At 42.0% G+C, this 20,120-nt stretch overlaps 1 protein-coding gene across 2 annotated transcripts in view; it reads left to right on the top strand.

The window, feature by feature from the left end:
* Positions 1-1,981: 1,981 nt before the first annotated feature.
* The window catches only part of LOC133490846 (long-chain fatty acid transport protein 6), a 44,346-nt gene continuing 26,207 nt past the window's right edge, over positions 1,982-20,120 (top strand). For both annotated transcript variants that reach the window (XM_061801412.1, XM_061801413.1), the window contains exons 1-4: positions 1,982-2,702; positions 3,732-3,935; positions 4,906-5,064; positions 8,459-8,583. In XM_061801412.1, coding sequence (XP_061657396.1) covers positions 2,228-2,702; positions 3,732-3,935; positions 4,906-5,064; positions 8,459-8,583 — 963 coding nt within the window. In that variant the 5' untranslated portion in view covers positions 1,982-2,227. The remainder of the gene's footprint in view (positions 2,703-3,731; positions 3,936-4,905; positions 5,065-8,458; positions 8,584-20,120) is intronic.

The following is a 20,120-nucleotide window of genomic DNA, read 5'->3' as shown; positions in this document are numbered from 1 at the left end:
TATATGCATGCGATCGACATATCTGCCACACCTGAAACAAGCGATGAGATGAATGTTACGCTGACGTCTTGTTTTTTTTTTTTTTTTTGTTGGCACGCTGTCACGTGATCGACCAAAACTCCCAGTCGATCACGATCGACATGTTGTGCACCCATGGTCGAGAGTGTTATTTTCCCTCATCGATGATATGATATGAGCGTTCATCAAACGAATTGGCCGTGGCCCGGTCTAACTACACATACCCCCGGCACTGTTAATCTGCAAGGGGTAGGTCGAAATTCAGTCAATGTAGGTCGAACACAAAAAAAGAGGAGGAAAGCGGCTTGCTCGACAGAAGAAGAAGAGGCATGCACAGACCCTACAACTGTGAGTAGGGACTTTGAATGTTGGGACTATTACTGGAAAAGCTCAGGAATTAGTTGACGTGATGATTAGGAAAAAGGTTGATGTATTGTGCATCCAAGAGAGCAAGTGGAAAGGGCGTAAGGCTAGAAGTTTAGGAGGAGGGTTTCAATTATTTCACCATGGAGTAGATGGGAAGAGAAATGGAGTAGGGGTTATTTTAAAGGAAGAGCTGGCTAAGAATGTCTTAGAGGTGAAAAGAGTATCAGATTGAGTGATGAGGATGAAATTTAAAATTGAGGGTATTGACTGACACGCTGTGGTGAACCCTATCGGGACAAGCCAAAAGAAGAAGAAGAAGGGTATTGTGTATAATGTGATTAGCGGCTGTGCCCTACAGGTAGGCTTTGTGCATACCCCCCTCTCTTTCTCAACCTTCCCTCTCTCTCTCTTTCCAGCCTGAGCACCTGTCACAGATCAGCCTTCATTACCACCTGCCTAAAAGCCTGGCCAGTGCTTGGACACTCTCACCAGGGTATTAAAGCTTCTCGCGCAAGACAGCCGCCTGCCCTCGTCAACACCTGCCAAAAATCTATCCATGCATTTTAGTAGCTGCTTATCCTCACAAGGGAGTGCTGGAGCCTATCCCGGCAGTCAACGGGCAGGAGGCAGGGTACACCCTGAAATGGTTGCCAGCCAATCGCAGGGCACACCGAGACAAACAGCCGTACTGACAATCCAACCTAAGGGCAATTTAGAGTATCCAATTAATGTTGCATGTTTTTGTGAAGTGGGAAGAAACCAGAGTGCCTGGAGAAAACCCACACAGGCAAGGGAAGAACATGCAAACTCCACACTGGCAGGTCCAGGATCGGACCTGGGACTTCAGAACTGTGAGGCCAATGCTTTCCAGCTGCTTCACCAAGCTGCCTCCTGCCAAGATTTATTTATATTCTTAAGTTGTTCACCCCATTTGAAGTAACTTAATATTGAGCTACTTTTGTGTAATAGTGTATGTTTGTTAAATCTGTCAAAGAAAACCTATTAAAAATCAATTATTATGTATAATATATAAATATGTATAATATAAACAATTATAATTATCGTATTATTAATTTGTAGTTTGTATATTCATGCTTGTGTGTTGCATTACCCCACACCCTGTGCATCTGCTGGGGGCTTGTCCATAAAAGGTTGTTGATACCCCTGCAAGACAGTCTTTCGTGTATTTGTTTGTTTTGTTTTTTGTTCTGCAGGTTTCTTTACACATCATAAACATTATACTGGAATCCTTATCACGGCCGGGTGTCCTTTTGTGTCTTTATTATTTATTATATGGTGGCACAGTGAAACAGCTGGAAAGCGTTGACCTCGCAGTTCTGAGGACACAGGATCAATCCCAGCCCTCCTTGTGTGGCGTTTGTATGTTCTCCCCGTGCCTGGGTGGGTTTTTTCTGTGCCGGGCACTCCGGCTTCCTCCCACTTCACAGAAACATGCAACATTAATTGGACACTCTAAATTACCCCTAGGTGTGATTGTGAGTGCGGCTTTGTCTCGATGTGCACTGCGATTGGCTGGCAACCAGTTCAGGGTGTACCCTGCCTCCTGCCGGTTGACTGCCGGGATAGGCTCCAGAACTCCCGCGACTCTCGTGAGGATAAGCGGTTAAGAAAATGGATGGAGGGATATTTATTATACCTTTTTTGTCCGATTTAATATTTGTTGTTTATTGGAATCCCGATGGCGACTTTAAGACTTTGGTTTTCCATGGTGACAGCTGATAGGTTGCTGTGACTGCCAATAGCTGCGCCTTCTTGTACTCATTGCTGCCGTTTGTCAAATGTTTTGCAACAGTTTTTACATGAGTTGGATTTTAACAACAAGATGCTAACTGTTGTGGTTACCAGTATTTTAGCGGCGTTGGTGGGTCTTTTTCTGTACCACAAGATATGTAATCCTTTTTTATGGGCGGATTTCATGTATTATTTGAAACTCCGGATGTACAGCAACTCGTTGCAAGCCCACATGCAGCAAGGAGTCATCACATATTTGGACTGCTTTCTCCTGCAGGCGAATCGGAACCCAAATAAGCCTTTCATTATCTTCGAAAACCAGAGCCTGACGTACCAGGACGTGAATTTAAGAAGTAACAAGTTTGCGAACGCTTTCCGGGAGAGGTCCTTGAAACAAGGAACTCCTGTCGCTCTATTGATGTGCAACGAACCGGATTTTATTTGTGTCTGGCTGGGACTGTGCAAACTGGGATGTCAAGTCGCCTTTCTGAACACCAACACTAAAGGCAAATCTCTGCTTCACTGCATTCACACTTGTGAAGCCAAGACGCTTGTGGTGGGAGCAGGTATTCCATGTTTACTCTAACGATGTGTTTTGCGTTCTAATTTGGTGACCTGAGATTAATGAACCTTCACATAAATTCCGATGTAGTTTATTCCACACCGTTTGATGAAGGATATTTCTTCCAATTCAGTGATTGTTTTTTGTTACCCTGTAATATACACAATTGAAGTACTTCATTATAAATTCCCTTGTTTATGAAAAAGTAATGAGCTCATTTCATTAAATTTAGTTTGGGGATTTTTAACAGGTTTTTTTTTTTTTTTTTTAGTCTGAATACTTTTCTTTGTAAAGACAGAGTTCAGTACAGTGGAGCAGCTTGATAGCGTTGGCTTCACAGTTCTTCACATTAATTGGACACTCTAAATTGCCCCTAGGTGTAATTGTGAGTGGGTGTTTTCTGTCTCTGTGTGCCCTGCGATTGGGTGGCAACCAGTTCAGGGTGTACCCTGCCTCCTGCCCGTTGACAGATGGGATAGGCTCCAGCACTCCAGTGATCCTTGTGAGGATAAGTGGCTAAGAAAAAAAATGGATGAATTGATGCATGTTAAAGGCAGCCCTCTTCCTGTCAGTTATTTTGGAAATTAGGTTACTGTTGGATTCCTGTCACAAGCAGAGAGTTGTAGTTGAATTTCTTGTTTTGGAAGGGGAACCAGCAATAAACCTTTTTAAAACTTTGCAAAATGCATATGAGGAATGCAGAATAGGTTACAGTACAACAAGTGGGTGTCCAGCATCAAAGGTGAAGAACAAGAGGGACCTTCGTGACAAGCAAAGTAGCATCAGACCATATTTAGCGTTTTATTCCGGGAATAGTGGTCGGGTCGAGGCACTGATCAGAGAATATCGTTGCATCACCATTGATGACATCAGCATCATGTGTTGATTCCATCACCCTACCCTTCCCACATACAGTTTGCATTTGCTGTTTAGATGTATTGGGAAATTATTATTTATTTAGAACGTCAACACTTCGGTATTTGAGTAATCTAAATAATAATAACGGGTTGGCTCATTGTGTCTGTTTACATAGGTTTAGATCATTTGGTAGAGGTGGTGCTGCCCGATCTACAGAAGGACAACATATCGGTGTGGTTAGTACATCACTCATCACTTTCTAAAGGTTTCATCAGTTTACTCGATAAAGTGGAAAACATGTCGACGGAAAACAAAAGTGGGCCACTTAAAGTTGACATCAAGTCCAACTTCCTCTTCATATTTACATCAGGAACCACAGGTATTTGCATGAATATTGTATCCATTCCAAAATAAGTATTAGTTTCTTTAGAGATGTTGTTTAACTTAAAAGCACTGTATTTTATGTAGTGTATTATATGGTCTCACAAGTGTGGCTAGCAAACATATTCATTTCCCTTCGACTTCTCTATCTTTTGTCACAAATTGAAATGTCTATTTTGTCGGGATGCATTTCTTCAGCATGAACAGGGAAGGTAGATCAAGCAATATACAAGGCAAACTAGGGTCAAAATCTGTTGGAATCAGCAAAAACTTCAAACTGGGGAAAAGTTTCACCTCCCACAAGGAAAAAGACCTTAAACAAAGCCAACTCTCCAATGAAATAGAATAAATCAAAGTATATTCCTGTGTTGGAATTTCCCTGGCAAAGTCCAGACCGAAATCCAATGGAGAATCTTGGGCAAAATTTGATACTGCTGTTCACAGACATTATCCATTCAAATTGGTGGGCCTTGAGCTACAAGAATGTATTTTTAAAAAAAATGTCTAAAGCTTCTAGAGTTCTATCACAAAAGGTAATCCTACAATTTATTGACAAGGGTCAGAGGTGACTTTTGCAGAAAACACTTTTTTTGTTTTTTTTTTTTGTAAAAAGTTTTTAAAAATATGGTGACCTTTACATTTCACTTTACAGTTATGCACCACTTTGTCTTGGCCTATCACATGAAATAAATCCCAATGAAATAAATTTGCATTTGGTGTTGTAATATGAAAAAGTTTAAAGGGGTATAAATATTTTTGAAGGTCACTGTACCTTATACGATACATCTATCCATCTTACAGTATCTGCCTGTTTTTCCTGTCTTTGTTAGCATTGTAGACTCTTCAACTTCCAACTCAAGAGTGTGGAACTCAATCCTGAATGTTATCTCTTATACGCTAAGCATAATACTCACGACTGAAACTGTTAATGTCAGCACTAAATTACAGCATGTCCCTTTCACGGTCAGGTTCACCAAAGGCAGCCCGTGTGGGTCATCTTAAAGCGATTATGAGTATGGCATTTTTTCACATGTGTGGAGCTACATCCTGTGACATCATATACATCACCCTTCCTCTTTACCACATGTCAGCTTCGCTGTTAGGCATTGGAGGATGCATACAACTTGGTAAGAAACTCAGAATAGAATGCAAAATCTGAGCAATCACTGTATGTCATTTCTTGCTGCATGCCTGCATGTGTGTGGTACACTTCTCTGTGTGGTTTGCAATGTAATATATCCATCCATCTGTTTTCTTAGCCGCCTGTCCTCACAAGGGTCGTGGAAGAGCTGGAGCCTATCCCAGCTGTCAACGAGCAGGAGGCAGGGTACACCCTTAACTGGTTGCTAGCCATTCACAGGACACATTGAGAGAGACAGACGGTCGCACTCACAATCACACCTGCGGGCAGTTTAGAGTGTCCAATTAATGTTGCATGTTTTTGGGAAATGGGAGGAAACTGTAGTGCCCAGAGAATACCCACGCAGACACGGGTAAAACATGCAAACGCCACACAGGGAGGGGAGGGAATGAACCTGGGTCCTCAGAACTGTGAGGCCAATGCTTTCCAGCTGCTCCACCATGCCACCCCAATGAAATATACATCTGTTTAAAGTGCCATGTCATGAAATGCATGATTTTTAGTACGTTGTTAATGAAAAAATGGCAGCCGACATGGACCCATGCGTTTTTTGACCACAAAACTTGTTTTTGACGTATACAGCTTTTTATAACTCCCGCCATGAAAATCCTCTCAAGGGATTTGTTTTTGAGAAGAAGCAGGACGTGACGTAAAGGACAGACCCGCCCCCTCGTGGACTCGTTTGTTTCCATTAGTTTTACCTCCGGGAAGGTAGCTTGTTGTTCCTTCGTGTTAGCCAAAATGCCGGCTCGTTGCATTGCTGGACATTCCTTGAACACTCGGGAGAATGGATTTACCCTTCATGAGTTTGCAAGAGACCCGGTTCGTCGTAAAAATGGATTGCACGGGTGCAGAGGACGAGAGCTTCGTGGGTTCCAAATGACAGGTAGGTGTGTATACAGCTACTAAAAAAACCAATGGTTTAGGGCGGACCACATAATCGGTCTCTTATAACATAACAAAAGATCCGCGTATGAAATGTGTCGATGTGCACATCGGACGGCGTCAGGCTGCTGTGTCGCTTCGCCAGCGAAGCGCACGGACTCTCGGACAGTGGCGGCTCTGAAGAATGCTGCCACAATGCAGCACTCAGCCGCGTGAGACCACAATACAGTAAAGCGCCCCGGCTCGACGTGTTGTCCATCCCGTACTGTGGCGGCTATGAACAACCCCCTAGCGCATCACGGCTCGGCTCTGGCTCACTCAGCCCCGTTTGGCGACAACGCAGTAAAGCACCCCGGCTCGACGGTGTTGTTCATCGCGTACTGCGGCGGCTATGAACAACCCCCTAAAGCAGCACGGCTTGGCTCCGTGATTAGCCACCTCGGCGCTGAAGATGAGCCACACCGGCCGGTTGCGATGAGCCGCAATGGTTCATCTCCGATCAGATGGGAGGCAGTTTGGCCGTGATCGCATATCATCTGAATATGGCTCGAAACAATTGTGTAATATTGTCCCGGTAACTTCACTCGTGTGGTTTTCTCTTTTTCAAAAAGAGCTTCCGTGTCAGAAGGGGCGTGTTCGTCTCCCATAGTTAGGGTGCACCGCATGTTTTTATAGCCGAATGTCCGGGTGACGTCACATACAGAGGATGGAGCCAATATGGTGACCACTTGGATATCGTAGAATGACACTTCCACAACTTTGCGCATGAATGACGCACTCTCCGCTCATATTTTTTTTTTCGTATAGACATTGAAGTGAATAATGTTGTATGTATTTTTCATTACAATATCTATTTTAGAATGTTTATTGGGATGACACTTGGCCTGTAAATTTTATTTACCCGTAAGGAACTAAAATTAGTGCAATCAAACAAATAATTGTAGCAGTAGTGGTGCTTGTCGAGATGTTTTCCTAGTGCTCCTTTTATTCTTCCACATTTACAAATCTACTGAGATTGGCTCCATGTCACTAATGGCTCTAATCAAGGCCAAGCGATACAGAAAATACACACATGGGTGGATGTCTGACCATCTTGAATCGATTGTAGATATGATGACCTTTTATGGTTCATTTTAATGATAGGAATGGCATGGTGGATGACTGGTTAGAACATCTGCCTCACAATTTGGATGAACTGGGGTTCAAATCCTGTCTTGTCTGTGTGGAATTTACATGTTCTCCCTCGCCTTCTGGGCTATTTCTGGGTACTGCGGTTTCCTCCCATATCCCGAAAACATATTTGATAGGTTAAGTGAAGACTCTAAATTTAATCTACGTGTGAATGTGAGTGTGAGTGTGAGTGGTTGGTTGTTCGTATGTGCCCTGTGATTAGCTGGCGACCAGTTCATGGTGTACCTCATCCCTTGTCCCAGTATAGCTGGGATAGGCTCTCGTACACCCGTGACCCTAGTGAGGATAAGCGGTAAAATTAAATGGATGAGTATTTACATTTTTAGTAGTTATTATCCGTCAAAACATCATTATTCTCAAATCTTGTTTTTCCAAACTTGTCAGGACAAAATATCTTCACCATTAAGTGTCTGAAAAGAAGTTTCAATGATTTGCAAAATATTTTATGATGAAACAAATTACATTTTTGTCTGCATATTTTTTTCTCCTATTGCTGAATATGTCTTTTCCATGAAAAATAATACAAATGCATCTTAGTTTCTTCAGCGTTCCTTTTATTGGTTCTTTGACAAACGGTCTTTTCGTGTCACTTAAGCCAGTAGTTTTCAATCTGGTGGGTGTGCACCCTTGGAAGCGGGTTCGGTGCTACCATGAACTACCATGAAAACTTTTCATTAAGTTACACCCAGTTGTTGTTCATGTTTTTGTTGATTTCCAAGAAATTATGTTTGCAAATGGAAGAGCAGTACAAAAAAATTAGCGGGGGCTGAAAATTTCTCCACCAAAAAGGGGGGGAGATGCAAAAAAATTTGTGAATTACTGACTTAAACCGTCTTAACTGTTAATGGCATTGGAGAGAGCCTCATTATGTCGCTGTAATATATCAGAGGTATCTGTCAGCAGAGGTGCCAGAATGAGGCAACAATTTTGCAGTTACACAATACCAGACAGTAAAATAAATGGTTATTTTATATGTATGAATCAAAATGTATGAATTTGTGAAGGTTTTAGAAATATTGCATATATTTACCATTATTACGATTGTATAAAGACGGGAGTGTGATGGGTTTCTTGAGTAATTAGCATTACTTAGTTTTCAAAACAAGACTTGAATCGTATCTGTTTCAACATATTTAACCATACAAAATCAAGGCGGGATTAAAAAAAACTGAATTTGATTTAATTTGAAGTTCTTCATATTATTGATCAAATTATAAGAAAATTACCCTCTGAATCACTTATCCTACTTGTGTCTTTTGGTGACTGATGCTGCTACCTTCTTTTTTTCTTCATTTGCATCAAAGGTGCAACTTGTGTCCTAAAGAAGAAGTTTTCAGCCAGTCAATTTTGGAAAGACTGTGTCAAATATAATGTGACAGTGGTGCAGTACATAGGAGAGCTCTGTCGATATCTTGTCAACCATCCTGTGGTAAGATGACAAATATATATATATATATATATATATATATATTTATTTATTTTTATTTTTTTTTTGTCTCGTCGTTTCAATTGCTTAAGAATGCCATGGAACAATGTTCCCCAACCTTCTTGGCACAGCGAACTGTATATATACCGTGTGTATATTGAAGATTTCAGACGCAGAAGCAGATATGTCCATTTTTGTTGTTTCTGGAGATTCTTTGATTTATATAAGATATAATGTCAAAGAATCTACAGAGACAATAAATCAAATAATCTACATGTACAATAAAAATGGATATATCTGCTTTTGCGTCTGAATTCTTCATATATATATATATATATATATATATATATATATACACACACTGAAGAAAATAAGTATTTGAACACCCTGCTATATTGCAAGTTGTCCCACTTAGAAATCATGGAGGCGTCTGAAATTTTCATCGTAGGTGCATGTTCACTGTGAGAGAGATAATCTTAAAAGAAAAATCCAGAAATCACAATGTATGATTTTTGTAACGATTTATTTGTGTGATAGAGCTGCAAATGGGTAATTGAATATGTGTCTATCAGCTAGTTAGTGCGCCTTTAAAAGTCCACCTCCACTCCATGTATTATCCTGAATCAGATGCACCTCTGTGAGGTCGTTAGCTGCATAAAGACACCTGTCCACCCCATACAATCAGTAAGACTCAAACTTGTAACATGGCCAAGACCAAAAGCTGTCCAAAGACACCAGAGACAAAATTGGACAACTCCACACGGCTGGAAAGAGCGATGGAGAAATTGCCAAGCAGCTTGGTGGAAAAAATGTCCACTGTTGGAGCAATCATTAGAAAATGGAAGACGCTAAACATGACGGTCAATCTCAATTGAAGTGGAGCCCCATGCAAGATATCACCTCGTGGGGTCTCAATGATCCTTAGAAAGGTGAGAAATCAGACCAGGACTACACAAAAGGACTTGGTCAATGACCTGAAAAGAGCTGGGACCACCATTTCCAAGGTGGGTGTTGGTAATACACAAAGACGTTATGGTTTGAAATCATGCATGGCACAGAAGGTTCCCCTGCTTAAACCAGCACATGTCAAGGCCGGTCTAAAGTTTGCCAATGACCATTTGGATGATACAGAGGAGTCCTGGGAGAAAGTTTTGTGGTCAGATGAGACCAAAATTGAACTTTTTGGTCACAATACCAGTAACAGTGTTTGGAGGAAGATAAATGATGAGTTCCATCCCAAGACCACCATCCCTACTGTGAAGCATGGGGGTGGTAGCATCATGCTTCGAGGGTGTTTTTCAGCACATGGGACAGGATAACTGCACTGTGTTAGGGAGAGACTGTGGCCATGTATTGTGAGATTTTGGAGAACAACCTCTTTCCCTCAGTCAGAGCATTGAAGATGGGTCGTGGCTGGGTCTTTCAACAAGACAATGATCCGAAGCATACAGCCAGGAAAATCCAAGGAGTTGCTCCGTAAGAAGCATATCAAGGTTCTGGTGTGGCCTAGCCAGTCTCCAGACCTAAACCCAAAAGAAAATCTTTGGAGGGAGCTGAAACTCCGTGTTTCTCAGCGACAGCCCATAAACCTGTCTGATGTAGAGAAGATCTCTGTGGAGGTGTGGGCCAAAATCCCTCCTGCAGTGTGTGCAAACTTAGTGAACAACTACAGGAAACGTTTGACCTCTAATTTCAAACAAAGGCGAATGTACCAAATATTAACATTGTTTTTTTCAGGTGTTCAAATACTTATTTGCAGCTGTATCACACAAATAAATGATTAAAAAAGCATACATTGTGATTATTAGATTTTTCTTTTTAGATCATCTCTCTCTGTGGACATACACCGACAATGAAAATGCCAGACCCCTCCATGATTTCTAAGTGGGAAAACATGCTATATAGCAGGGTGTTCAAATACTTATTTTCTTCACTCTGTGTGTGTGTGTGTGTGTGTGTGTGTGTGTTTATTTATTTATTTACTTATTCTTTTTGGCTTGTCCCATTTGGGGTTGCCACAGCGTGTCATCTTTTTCCACCTAAGCCTATCTCCTCCATCTTCCTCTCTAACACCAACTGCCCTCATGTCTTCGCTCACAACATCTATCAACCTTCTCTTTGGTTTTCCTCTCGCACTTTTGCCTGGCAGCTCCATCCTCCACAACCTTCTACAAAGATACTCCCTCTCTCGCCTCTGGACATGTCCAAACCATCCACGTCTGCTCTCCTGAACCTTGTCACCAAAACTTCGGACTTTCGGTCTCCCTCTAATAAGCTCATTTCTAATCCTATCCAACCTGCTCGCTCCGAGAGAGAACCTCAACATCTTAATTTCTGGCACCTCCATCTCTGCTTCCAATTGTTTTTTCAGTGCCACCGTCTCTAATCCGTACATCATTGCTTGCCTCGCCACGGTTTTATCAACGTTTCCTTCATCCTACCAGAGACTCTTCTGTCACATAACAATAGACACCTTCCAAAAGCTGTTCCAACCTGCTTGGACCCGTTTCTTCACCTCCTTACCACACTCACCATTGCTCTGTAATGTTGACCCCAAGTATTTCAAGTCAAAACAGGAAGGGGCTCAGAGCTGATGCCTGATTCAGTTCTGTCACCACCTTAAATTCTTTGTTCCGCCGACGGCACACCTCACCACTGTTCTGCTGCTCTCATACATGTCTTTTACTAGTCTAACACATTTCTCAGCCACACCACCCTTACGCATGCAGTTGCACAGTTCCTCTCTTGGTACTCTGTCATATGCTTTCTCTAGAGCCACAAAGACAGAATGTAGCTCCTTCTGACCTTCTCTGTACTTTTCCACTGCACCCTCAAGGCAAATAATGCATCTGTGGTACTCTTTCTAGGCTTGAAAACATACTGTGTCCCGCAGATACTTACTTCTGTCCTGAGTCTAGCCTCCATTACTCTTTCATATAACTTCATTTTGTGGCTCATCAACTTTATTCCTCTATAGTTCCCACAGCTCTGCACATCACCTTTGTTCAATAAAATGGTAACTAGGACACTTCTCCTCCATTCTTCACGCATTTTCTCGCCTGCTAATATTCTGTTGAAGAAGCTTCACAGCCACCCCTCCAAATTGCTTCCATACCTCCACAGGTATGCTATCAGGACCAACTGCCTTTCCATTTTTCATCATCTTGAGTGCCTTTCTTACTTCCCACTTACGAATCATTACCATTTTCTGGTCCTTCACACTTGTCTATTCTTCTCTTCCTTCACTCTCATTTTCTTCATCAAGTTTTCCATGTATTCTTTCCATCTATTGAGCACACTAATAGCACCAGTCAACACATTTCCATCTTTGTCCTTAATCACCTTTACCTGCTGCACATCCTTCTCATTGCTATCCCTCTGTCTGGCCAACCTGTAGAGATCCTTTTCTCCTTCTTTGGTGTCCAACCAGGTGTATATGTCGTAATATCCCTCTTGTTTAGCTTTCACTGCCTCTACCATTGCACTACGTCGCATCTCAATGTATTCCTTTCGCCTCTCCTCAGTCTGCTCAGTTTCCCACTTCTTCTTTGCTAATCTCTTTCCTTGTATGACTTCCCATATTTTGGGGTTCTGCCACCAGGTCTCCTTCTCCCCTTTCCTACCAGAAGACACCCCAAGTACTCTCCTGCCTGGCTCTCTGATCACCTTGGTTGTAGTCGTCCAGTCTTCCAGGAGCTCCTCCTGTCCATCGAGAGCCTGTCTTACTTCTTTCCAAAAGTGTGTTAAACTAAAACATGATTTGATTTCTTCCAAGGAAAAGAGGGGAAAATCATGTCAGTTTAATCGTGCAATTGAAAATTAAGTATTTTTTTTCTCCAGCATGTTTGTGTTTATCCATCCATTTTCTGAGCTGTTTATCCTCACAATGGTTGTGGAAATGCTGGAGCCCATCCCAGCTGTCTCTAAACAAGAGGTGAGGTACACCCTGAACTTGGTTGCCTGCCAGTTGCAGGGCACATAGAAAAAAACAACCATTCACACATACATTCAAACATTCAGGCAATTAAGAGTCTTCAATTAACCTACCATTTTGGGATGTGGGAGGAAACAGGAGTGCTCAGATAGGCACGGGAAAAACAGGCAAACTCAACACAGGCAGGGCTAGGATTTGAACCCGTTTTCAGAACTGCGAGCTACAGTATCTGGAGACACTGATAAATATAACCATGTCATCAGCATAGCTGTCATTTGCCCTATGGGGGACACAAATCAGTGCAATCTGTAGGCCGGTCCCAAGCCCAGATAAATGCAGAGGGTTGCGTCAGGAAGGGCATCCGGCGTAAAAATTGTGCCAAATAAATATGAGCGTTCATCTAAAGAATCCCATACCGGATCGGTCGTGGCCCGGGTTAACAACGCCCGCCCCCGGCACTGCTAACCTGCAGGGCATCGGTGGAAATTCAGCTACTGTGGGTAGAAGACAAAGAAGAGGAGGAAACCAGATCCATCGTCAGAAGAAAAAGAGGAATGCACAGAGCCTACAACTGAGTGTAGGGACTTTGAATGTTGGGACTATGACAGGAAAAGCTCAGGAATTGGTTGACATGATGATTAGGAGAAAGGTTGATATTCTGTGCATCCAAGAGAGCAGGTGGAAAGGTAGTAAGGCTAGAAGTTTAGGATTAGGGTTTAAATTATCCTACCACGGAGTAGATGGGAAGAGAAATGGAGTAGGGGTTATTTTAAAGGAAGAGCTGGCTAAGAATGTCTTGGAGGTGAAAAGAGTATCAGATCGAGTGATGAGACTAAAATTTGAAATTGAGGGTGTTATGTATAATGTGGTTAGCGGCTATGCACCACAGGTAGGATGTGACCTAGAGTTGAAAGAGAAATTCTGGAAGGAACTAGATGAAGTAGTTCTGAGCATCCCAGACAACGAGAGAGTTGTGATTGGTGCAGATTGTAATGGACATATTGGTAAAGGAAACAGGGGCGATGAAGAAGTGATGGGTAAGTACGGCATCCAGGAAAGGAACTTTGAAGGGCAGATGGTGGTGGACTTTGCAAAAAGGATGGAGATGGCAGTAGTGAACACTTATTTCCAGAAGAGGGAGGAACATATAGTGACCTACAAGAGCGGAGGGAGAAGCACGCAGGTGGATTATATTTTGTGCAGACGATGTAATCTGAAGGAGATTACTGACTGTAAAGTAGTGGTAGGGGAGAGTGTAGCTCGACAGCATAGGATGGTAGTGTGTAGGATGACTCTGGTGGTGGGTAGGAAGATTAAGAAGACAAAGGTAGAGCAGAGAACCATGTGGTTGAAGCTGAGAAAGGAAGAATGTTGTGGGGCCTTTCGGAAAGAGGTGAGACAGGCTCTCGATGGACAGCAGAAGCTCCCGGAAGACTGGACTACGACAGCCAAGGTAATCAGAAAGACAGGCAGGAGAGTATTTGGTGTGTCTTTTGGTAGGAAAGGGGAGAAGGAGACTTGGTGGTGGAACCCCAAAATACAGGGAGTCATACAAGGAAAGAGATTAGCGAAGAAGAAGTGGGATACTGAGAGGACTGAGGAGAGGCGAAAGGAGTACATCAATATGCGACGTAGGGCAAAGGTAGAGGTGGCAAAGGCTAAACAAGAGGCATATGAAGACATGTACACCAGGTTGGACACGAAAGAAGGAGAAAAGGATCTCTACAGGTTGGCCAGACAGGGATAGAGATGGGAAGGATCTGCAGCAGGTAAGGGTGATTAAGGATAGAGATGGAAATGTGTTGACTGGTGCCAGTTGTGTGCTAAATAGATGGAAAGAATACTTTGATAAGTTGATGAATGAAGAAAATGAGAGAGAAGGAAGAGTTGAAGAGGCACGTGTGAAGGACCAGGAAGTGGCAATGATTACTAAGGGAGAAGTCAGAAAGGCACTTCAAAGGATGAAAAATGGAAAGGCAGTTGGTCCTGATGACATACCGGTAGAGGTATGGAAGCAATTTGGAGAGATGGCTGTGGAGTTTTTGACCAACTTATTCAACAGAATACTAGCGGGCGAAAAGATGCCTGAAGAATGGAGGAAAAGTGTTCTAGTTCCCATTTTTAAGAACAAAGGGGATGTTCAGAGCTGTGGGAACTATTGAGGAATAAAGTTGATGAGCCACACAATGAAGTTATGAGAAAGAGTAGTGGAGGTTAGACTCAGGACAGAAGTAAGTATCTGCGAGCAACAGTATGGTTTCATGCCTAGAAAGAGTACCACAGATGTATTATTTGCCTTGAGGATGCTAGTGGAAAAGTACAGAGAAGGTCAGAAGGAGCTACATTGTGTCTTTGTGGATCTAGAGAAAGCCTATGACAGAGTACCAAGAGAGGAACTGTGGTACTGCATGCGTAAGTCTGGTGTGGCAGGGAAGTATGTTAAAATAGTACAGGACATGTATGATGGCAGCACAACAATGGTGAGGTGTGCCTTAGGTGTGACAGAGGAATTTAAGGTTGAGGTGGGACTGCATCAGGGATCAGCTCTGAGCCCCTTCTGTTTGCAGTGGTAATGGATAGGCTGACAGATGAGGTTAGACTGGAATCCCCTTGGACCATGATGTTCGCAGATGATATTGTGATATGCAGTGAAAGCAGGGAGCATGCAGAGGAACAATTAGAAAGATGGAGGCATGCACTGGAAAGGAGCGGAATGAAGATTAGCCAAAGTAAAACAGAATATATGTGCGTGAATGAGAAAAGTGGAGGGGGAAGAGTGAGGCTACAGGGAGAAGAGATGGCGAGGGTGGACAACTTCAAATATTTAGGGTCAACAATCCAGAGCAATGGTGAGTGTGGTAAGGAAGTGAAGAAACGGGTCCAAGCAGGTTGGAACAGCTGGCGAAAGGTGTCTGGTGTGTTATGTGACAGAAGAGTCTCTGCTAGGATGAAGGGCAAAGTTTACAAAACAGTGGTGAGGCCGGCCATGATGTAGGGATTAGAGACGGTGGCACTGCAGAAACAACAGGAAGCAGAACTGGAGGGAGCAGAAATGAAGATGTTGAGGTTCTCGCTCAGAGTGAGCAGGTTGGATAGGATTAGAAATGAGCTCATTCGAGGGACAGCCAAAGTTGGATGTTTTGCTGACAAGGTTCGAGAGAGCAGACTTCAATGGTTTGGACATGTTCAGAGGCGAGAGAGTGAGTATATTGGTGGTAGGGTGCTGAGGATGGAGCTGCCAGGCAAAAGGGCGAGAGGAAGACCAAAGAGAAGGTTTATGGATGTGGTGAGGGAAGACATGAGGGCAGTTGGAGTTAGAGAGGAAGATGCAGGAGATAGGTTAAGATGGCAAAAGATGACACGCTGTGGCGACCCCTAACGGGACAAGCCTAAAGGAAAAGAAGAAGATCAGCATAGCTGTCATCTTCTTCTTTTTCTTTCGGCTTGTCCCGTTAGGGGTCGCCACAGCGTGTCATCTCAGATGAATGCACATATTTGTCTGGCACAGTTTTTTTTTTTTTTTATGCCAGATACCCTTCCTGACGCAACTCCTTTGCATTTAGGCAGGGGGAGAAGGTGATAGCACCATCCAAGCACTAACCAGGGGCAAACCTGCTTAGCTCCCGAGATCTGACGTTCTCAGGGTAACATGGCTGTAAGCCCATTTGCATCGCTATGATAGTCAAAATTAAAGTTCTGAAGAATTTGCACCAAGGGTAGCATAAAGAGGCTGGACAGGAGGGGTCCAAGAACTGGCCCTTGAGGTAACCCATCGGTCAGGGGTGGCCAACCAGTCAGAGATCAAGAGCCACATTTTTTTACTGTTACATACACATGAGACAGCCCAAGAGCCACATCTTACACATGAACATCATTCCCTCCTGACACACACATCTTTGCTCAGCCAGATTTATTGTAAATGTCCCACACCGTGATTACAACAGAGATGTGATTTTTTTCTGTTTATAGGCGGAATTCCGTCTTTAAATTGCGTTGTTAAAAAACAAAATCTGTTTTTATGCAATATTCCAACCATAACCCGTGCCAGAATCGACACTCGTTCATTTTCCTATACAACTTTTGCAAGCGAGGGGCAAAATTTGATACTCGGCTGTTTAATGAAAACGCTTGGTGTATACAAGGCAGTTTATGGGGCCATTTGCAGCATGCCATTGCACTCGCAACCCTGCATAGTCAAGCACAAAAAAATCATGCGTATAAAATTTGTTACGAGTGGAAATACATAAAAATTGAAAGACTTTGCTTATTTTGTGGAGTCTTGACCACATTGTTGCACATTCTCAGCCACATGAAAACTGATCCAGTGCAGTGTACCACAGCCTTTTTTTTAACCATTTCTGGGCAGGGGTTGCAAATTTGCAGCAGGTTTAATATAATTGAAAATTTCAAGTCCAGAGTATAATTTTCTGAAAGTATCAGATTTTTCTCTCTGCAAAATTTCATTTGGTCCAGAGAGGGTTAATACGGAAGCACACGCTCTGCTGCTCAGCCTACTAGTTTACCTGACACCGCCCCCCTCCGGGTACACTCATAATTACAAACACCCTCCACCATCAGTGCTTTAGTTCGGAACACAGTCTGGGCAACGTAGAGCAAAGAGAGTTAGACATGCTGCTTACGTTTACTCTCGATAATAATGGTAAAAATAAAATAAAAAAAGTAAGGCTGTTGCCTTAATAAATGTCGGGGTATGTGAATAATAGAAGAAAGAGTGGTGAAACTAGATAAGAGTTTCTATTTTTTTGAGTAAAAAAAGGTCTCGTCTGAAGCCAAAGTAGAAAGTACAGGATTGAATGGTGTATAATATTAAAATTCCACCACGGCAAAGGCTCATCGAGGATGAAAGCACAGACAATAAAGTGCACAAAAAGCTAATTCTGTATTTTAAATATAGGAGGCAACATAAAATCAACATTAAAACTGTTTGGGAGCATCATTTAGCTTTCAACATGCATTGCTAAAGATATTCTGCCATCAATAATTCAGTTTTACACCAAGAAAAAGAGACAGGCATATCATTGTGGGTTAAAAAAAAAAAAGAAACAAAGTTGAAAGCGATCAAATTTATAGTTCATAGTTGGCTTGGTTTGGTTAGCAATGTATCTTTTTGTTTGTTGACATCTTTATTGAAAGTTTGCAAAAACACAAATATGTTCTTAAAAATGTTCTGATGGGAATGTAAATGGTGTAATCTGAATCTTTGAATGAGCCATGTAGCTTCAATGGATGACACTGATCTGACCACAGTGCATACTTCTGATGTTCCTCCCAGTGCTCAAAGGGAGTGCTCACGGGCTTAGTGTGTTTGCTCAGACATGTAAAAAAATTAGAGGGAACATTAGTCTTGACATTAATTTCCGTGTTACTTTCATAAACCTTAGTAACAAAATAAGCCTAATCCTAAACAATCAATATTCACCAGGAAACAGGAAATGCAAGTTAACCATACTGAGCATGTTCGGAGCTTATGCCAAAAGCACATGTTCCGAGCTTTTTCACGTAATGCAAATGCATTTACATCGAAAGTCATCAACATCATGAGCCATGTCAAAGAAAATTCATTTACACTGAAAACATCTCTGGGATTTAATACAGGTAATGTTTGAGTATCTAACTACAATAAGTATGAGATTGTGATTTACTTTGACTTGATCTAAGTTCTAACGTTAGATTAGTCTGTCCATGTATCTAAATGTGAACGGTCATTTTCTCCCGTGGTGCTGCGTTATCTTGAAGTTGAAAACTTTTCCCCTGCACATGCTTTAGGAAGATATAGATCATCTACTGCTAGCTTTCATCAATGGATTGACAATAGATACCGCTGTAAATTACGCTAGATTATAACAGTACATCATGATGAAATAAAATGATTTGATTATATATTTCGTTTTGAAATTGAATGTTTATTGACCTCTTTAAAAATGTCTGTCTCAGTCTGTGCAGTGTCAAATTATGATTATGGTATTAGGTAACAACTACATACCCGAGTATAGCAACTCGGTAAGTTACTTTAAGGCCTTGAGATTCCATCCCTTATCACACTCGTTACTTTATATCTGCGGACATGACTGGTGGACGACACCTACAAGTTTATACCTGCGGGCCTGACTGACCACACCCGTACATTTTTCAAATGGGAGTGACTGTATTTGCAAGTGAACACCATGGCGGCGGTCAAGAGGAAAGACGCCTCTCAAGTGAGAGAAATTGATAGATATGTCAAAAATAAATTCCGATGCAATTGGATGGAACGAGAAATAGTTGGAAAGAAGGAAGTTAGCAATCTGTTTAGCAAGGTTTCAAGGCATTGGAAGTTCACACGAAAAGACAAAAACGCGTCAAACAACTTGAAGTAAGGAAAACGAACTTTTCCAAAGCTGGTACATTTGGATTTCAAACCAAAGCCAACAAACCTTACGGAATTCATCCCTTGTTTACGTCCACTACTATCGGTATTAAGAGGCAAGATCCACTGAAACAACCAACCCCAGTTGCAGAGAGGGTAGTCAATAAAGAGGTGAGAGTTCAGAAGCGATAAATAATTAATAATTGTCAAATTCATGCGTTTCAATCATTTACAAAAACAAGAAATTAAAATTTTTTGAATGGGTACGATATAAATGCTTTGGAAGCACGCTTGCATGCCATGATGCAAATCTGAATTTCAATTTGGTTTCAGTTCTAGTAGTTTATTGAGTTGAATTTATATTTGAATTTGTAATTTTTGGGGGTAAAGGTATGCACCTAAATAATGAACGATCATATTGTGTACATTTTGAAAACAGAATAGCATTTATTCAAAGATGTACAAGATATATTTCATTCAAAATACAATTTGTAAAACTTGCACGTTAAATTTGGTGATCATCCTTTGATCATCCTTTAATCTTGCTTGCAGCCCCCAGACTCCCGGCTATCTTTCATTCGGTCAAATCACATGCCTGTTACAAGAAGAATCGAGTACTACTGAGATCAACTGACTCAGATCAAATAGTGGAGTGCAGAGTCATAAGCAAACATGGTGAACCAAACATTTAGCAATTATGCTGCACACAAATGGTCTTTGGTCATTGTCATGATGAAACCCATCTACAACCCATCTTCAATGCTCTGACTGAGAGAAAGAGGTTGTTCCCCAAAATCTCACAATACATGGCAGTGGTCATCCTCTCCTTAATACAGTGCAGTCATTTTGTCCCATGTGCAGAAAAACACCCCAAAGCATGATGCTACCAGCCCCATGCTTTACAGTAGGAATGGTGTTGTTGGGATTGGAACTCATCATTTGTCTTCCTCCAAACACGGTTAGTGGAATTATGACCAAAAAGTTCAATTTTGGTCTCATCTGACCACTAAATTTTCTCCCATGAATCCTCATCATCCAAATGGTCATTGGCAAACTTTAGATGGGCCTTGATGTGCTGGTTTAAGCAGGGGAACCTTCTGTGCCATGCATGATTTCAAACCATAACGTCTTTGTGTATTACCAACACCCACCTTGGAAATGGTGGTCCCAGCTCTTTTCAGGTCATTGACCAAGTTCTGTTGTGTAGTCCTGGGCTGATTCCTCACCTTTGTAAGGATC

Source organism: Syngnathoides biaculeatus, chromosome 17, assembly GCF_019802595.1.
Source record: "Syngnathoides biaculeatus isolate LvHL_M chromosome 17, ASM1980259v1, whole genome shotgun sequence".
Classification (NCBI taxonomy): domain Eukaryota; kingdom Metazoa; phylum Chordata; class Actinopteri; order Syngnathiformes; family Syngnathidae; genus Syngnathoides; species Syngnathoides biaculeatus.
Note: the sequence above shows the minus strand (reverse complement) of the source record. Positions and strands in the feature narration are given on the sequence as shown.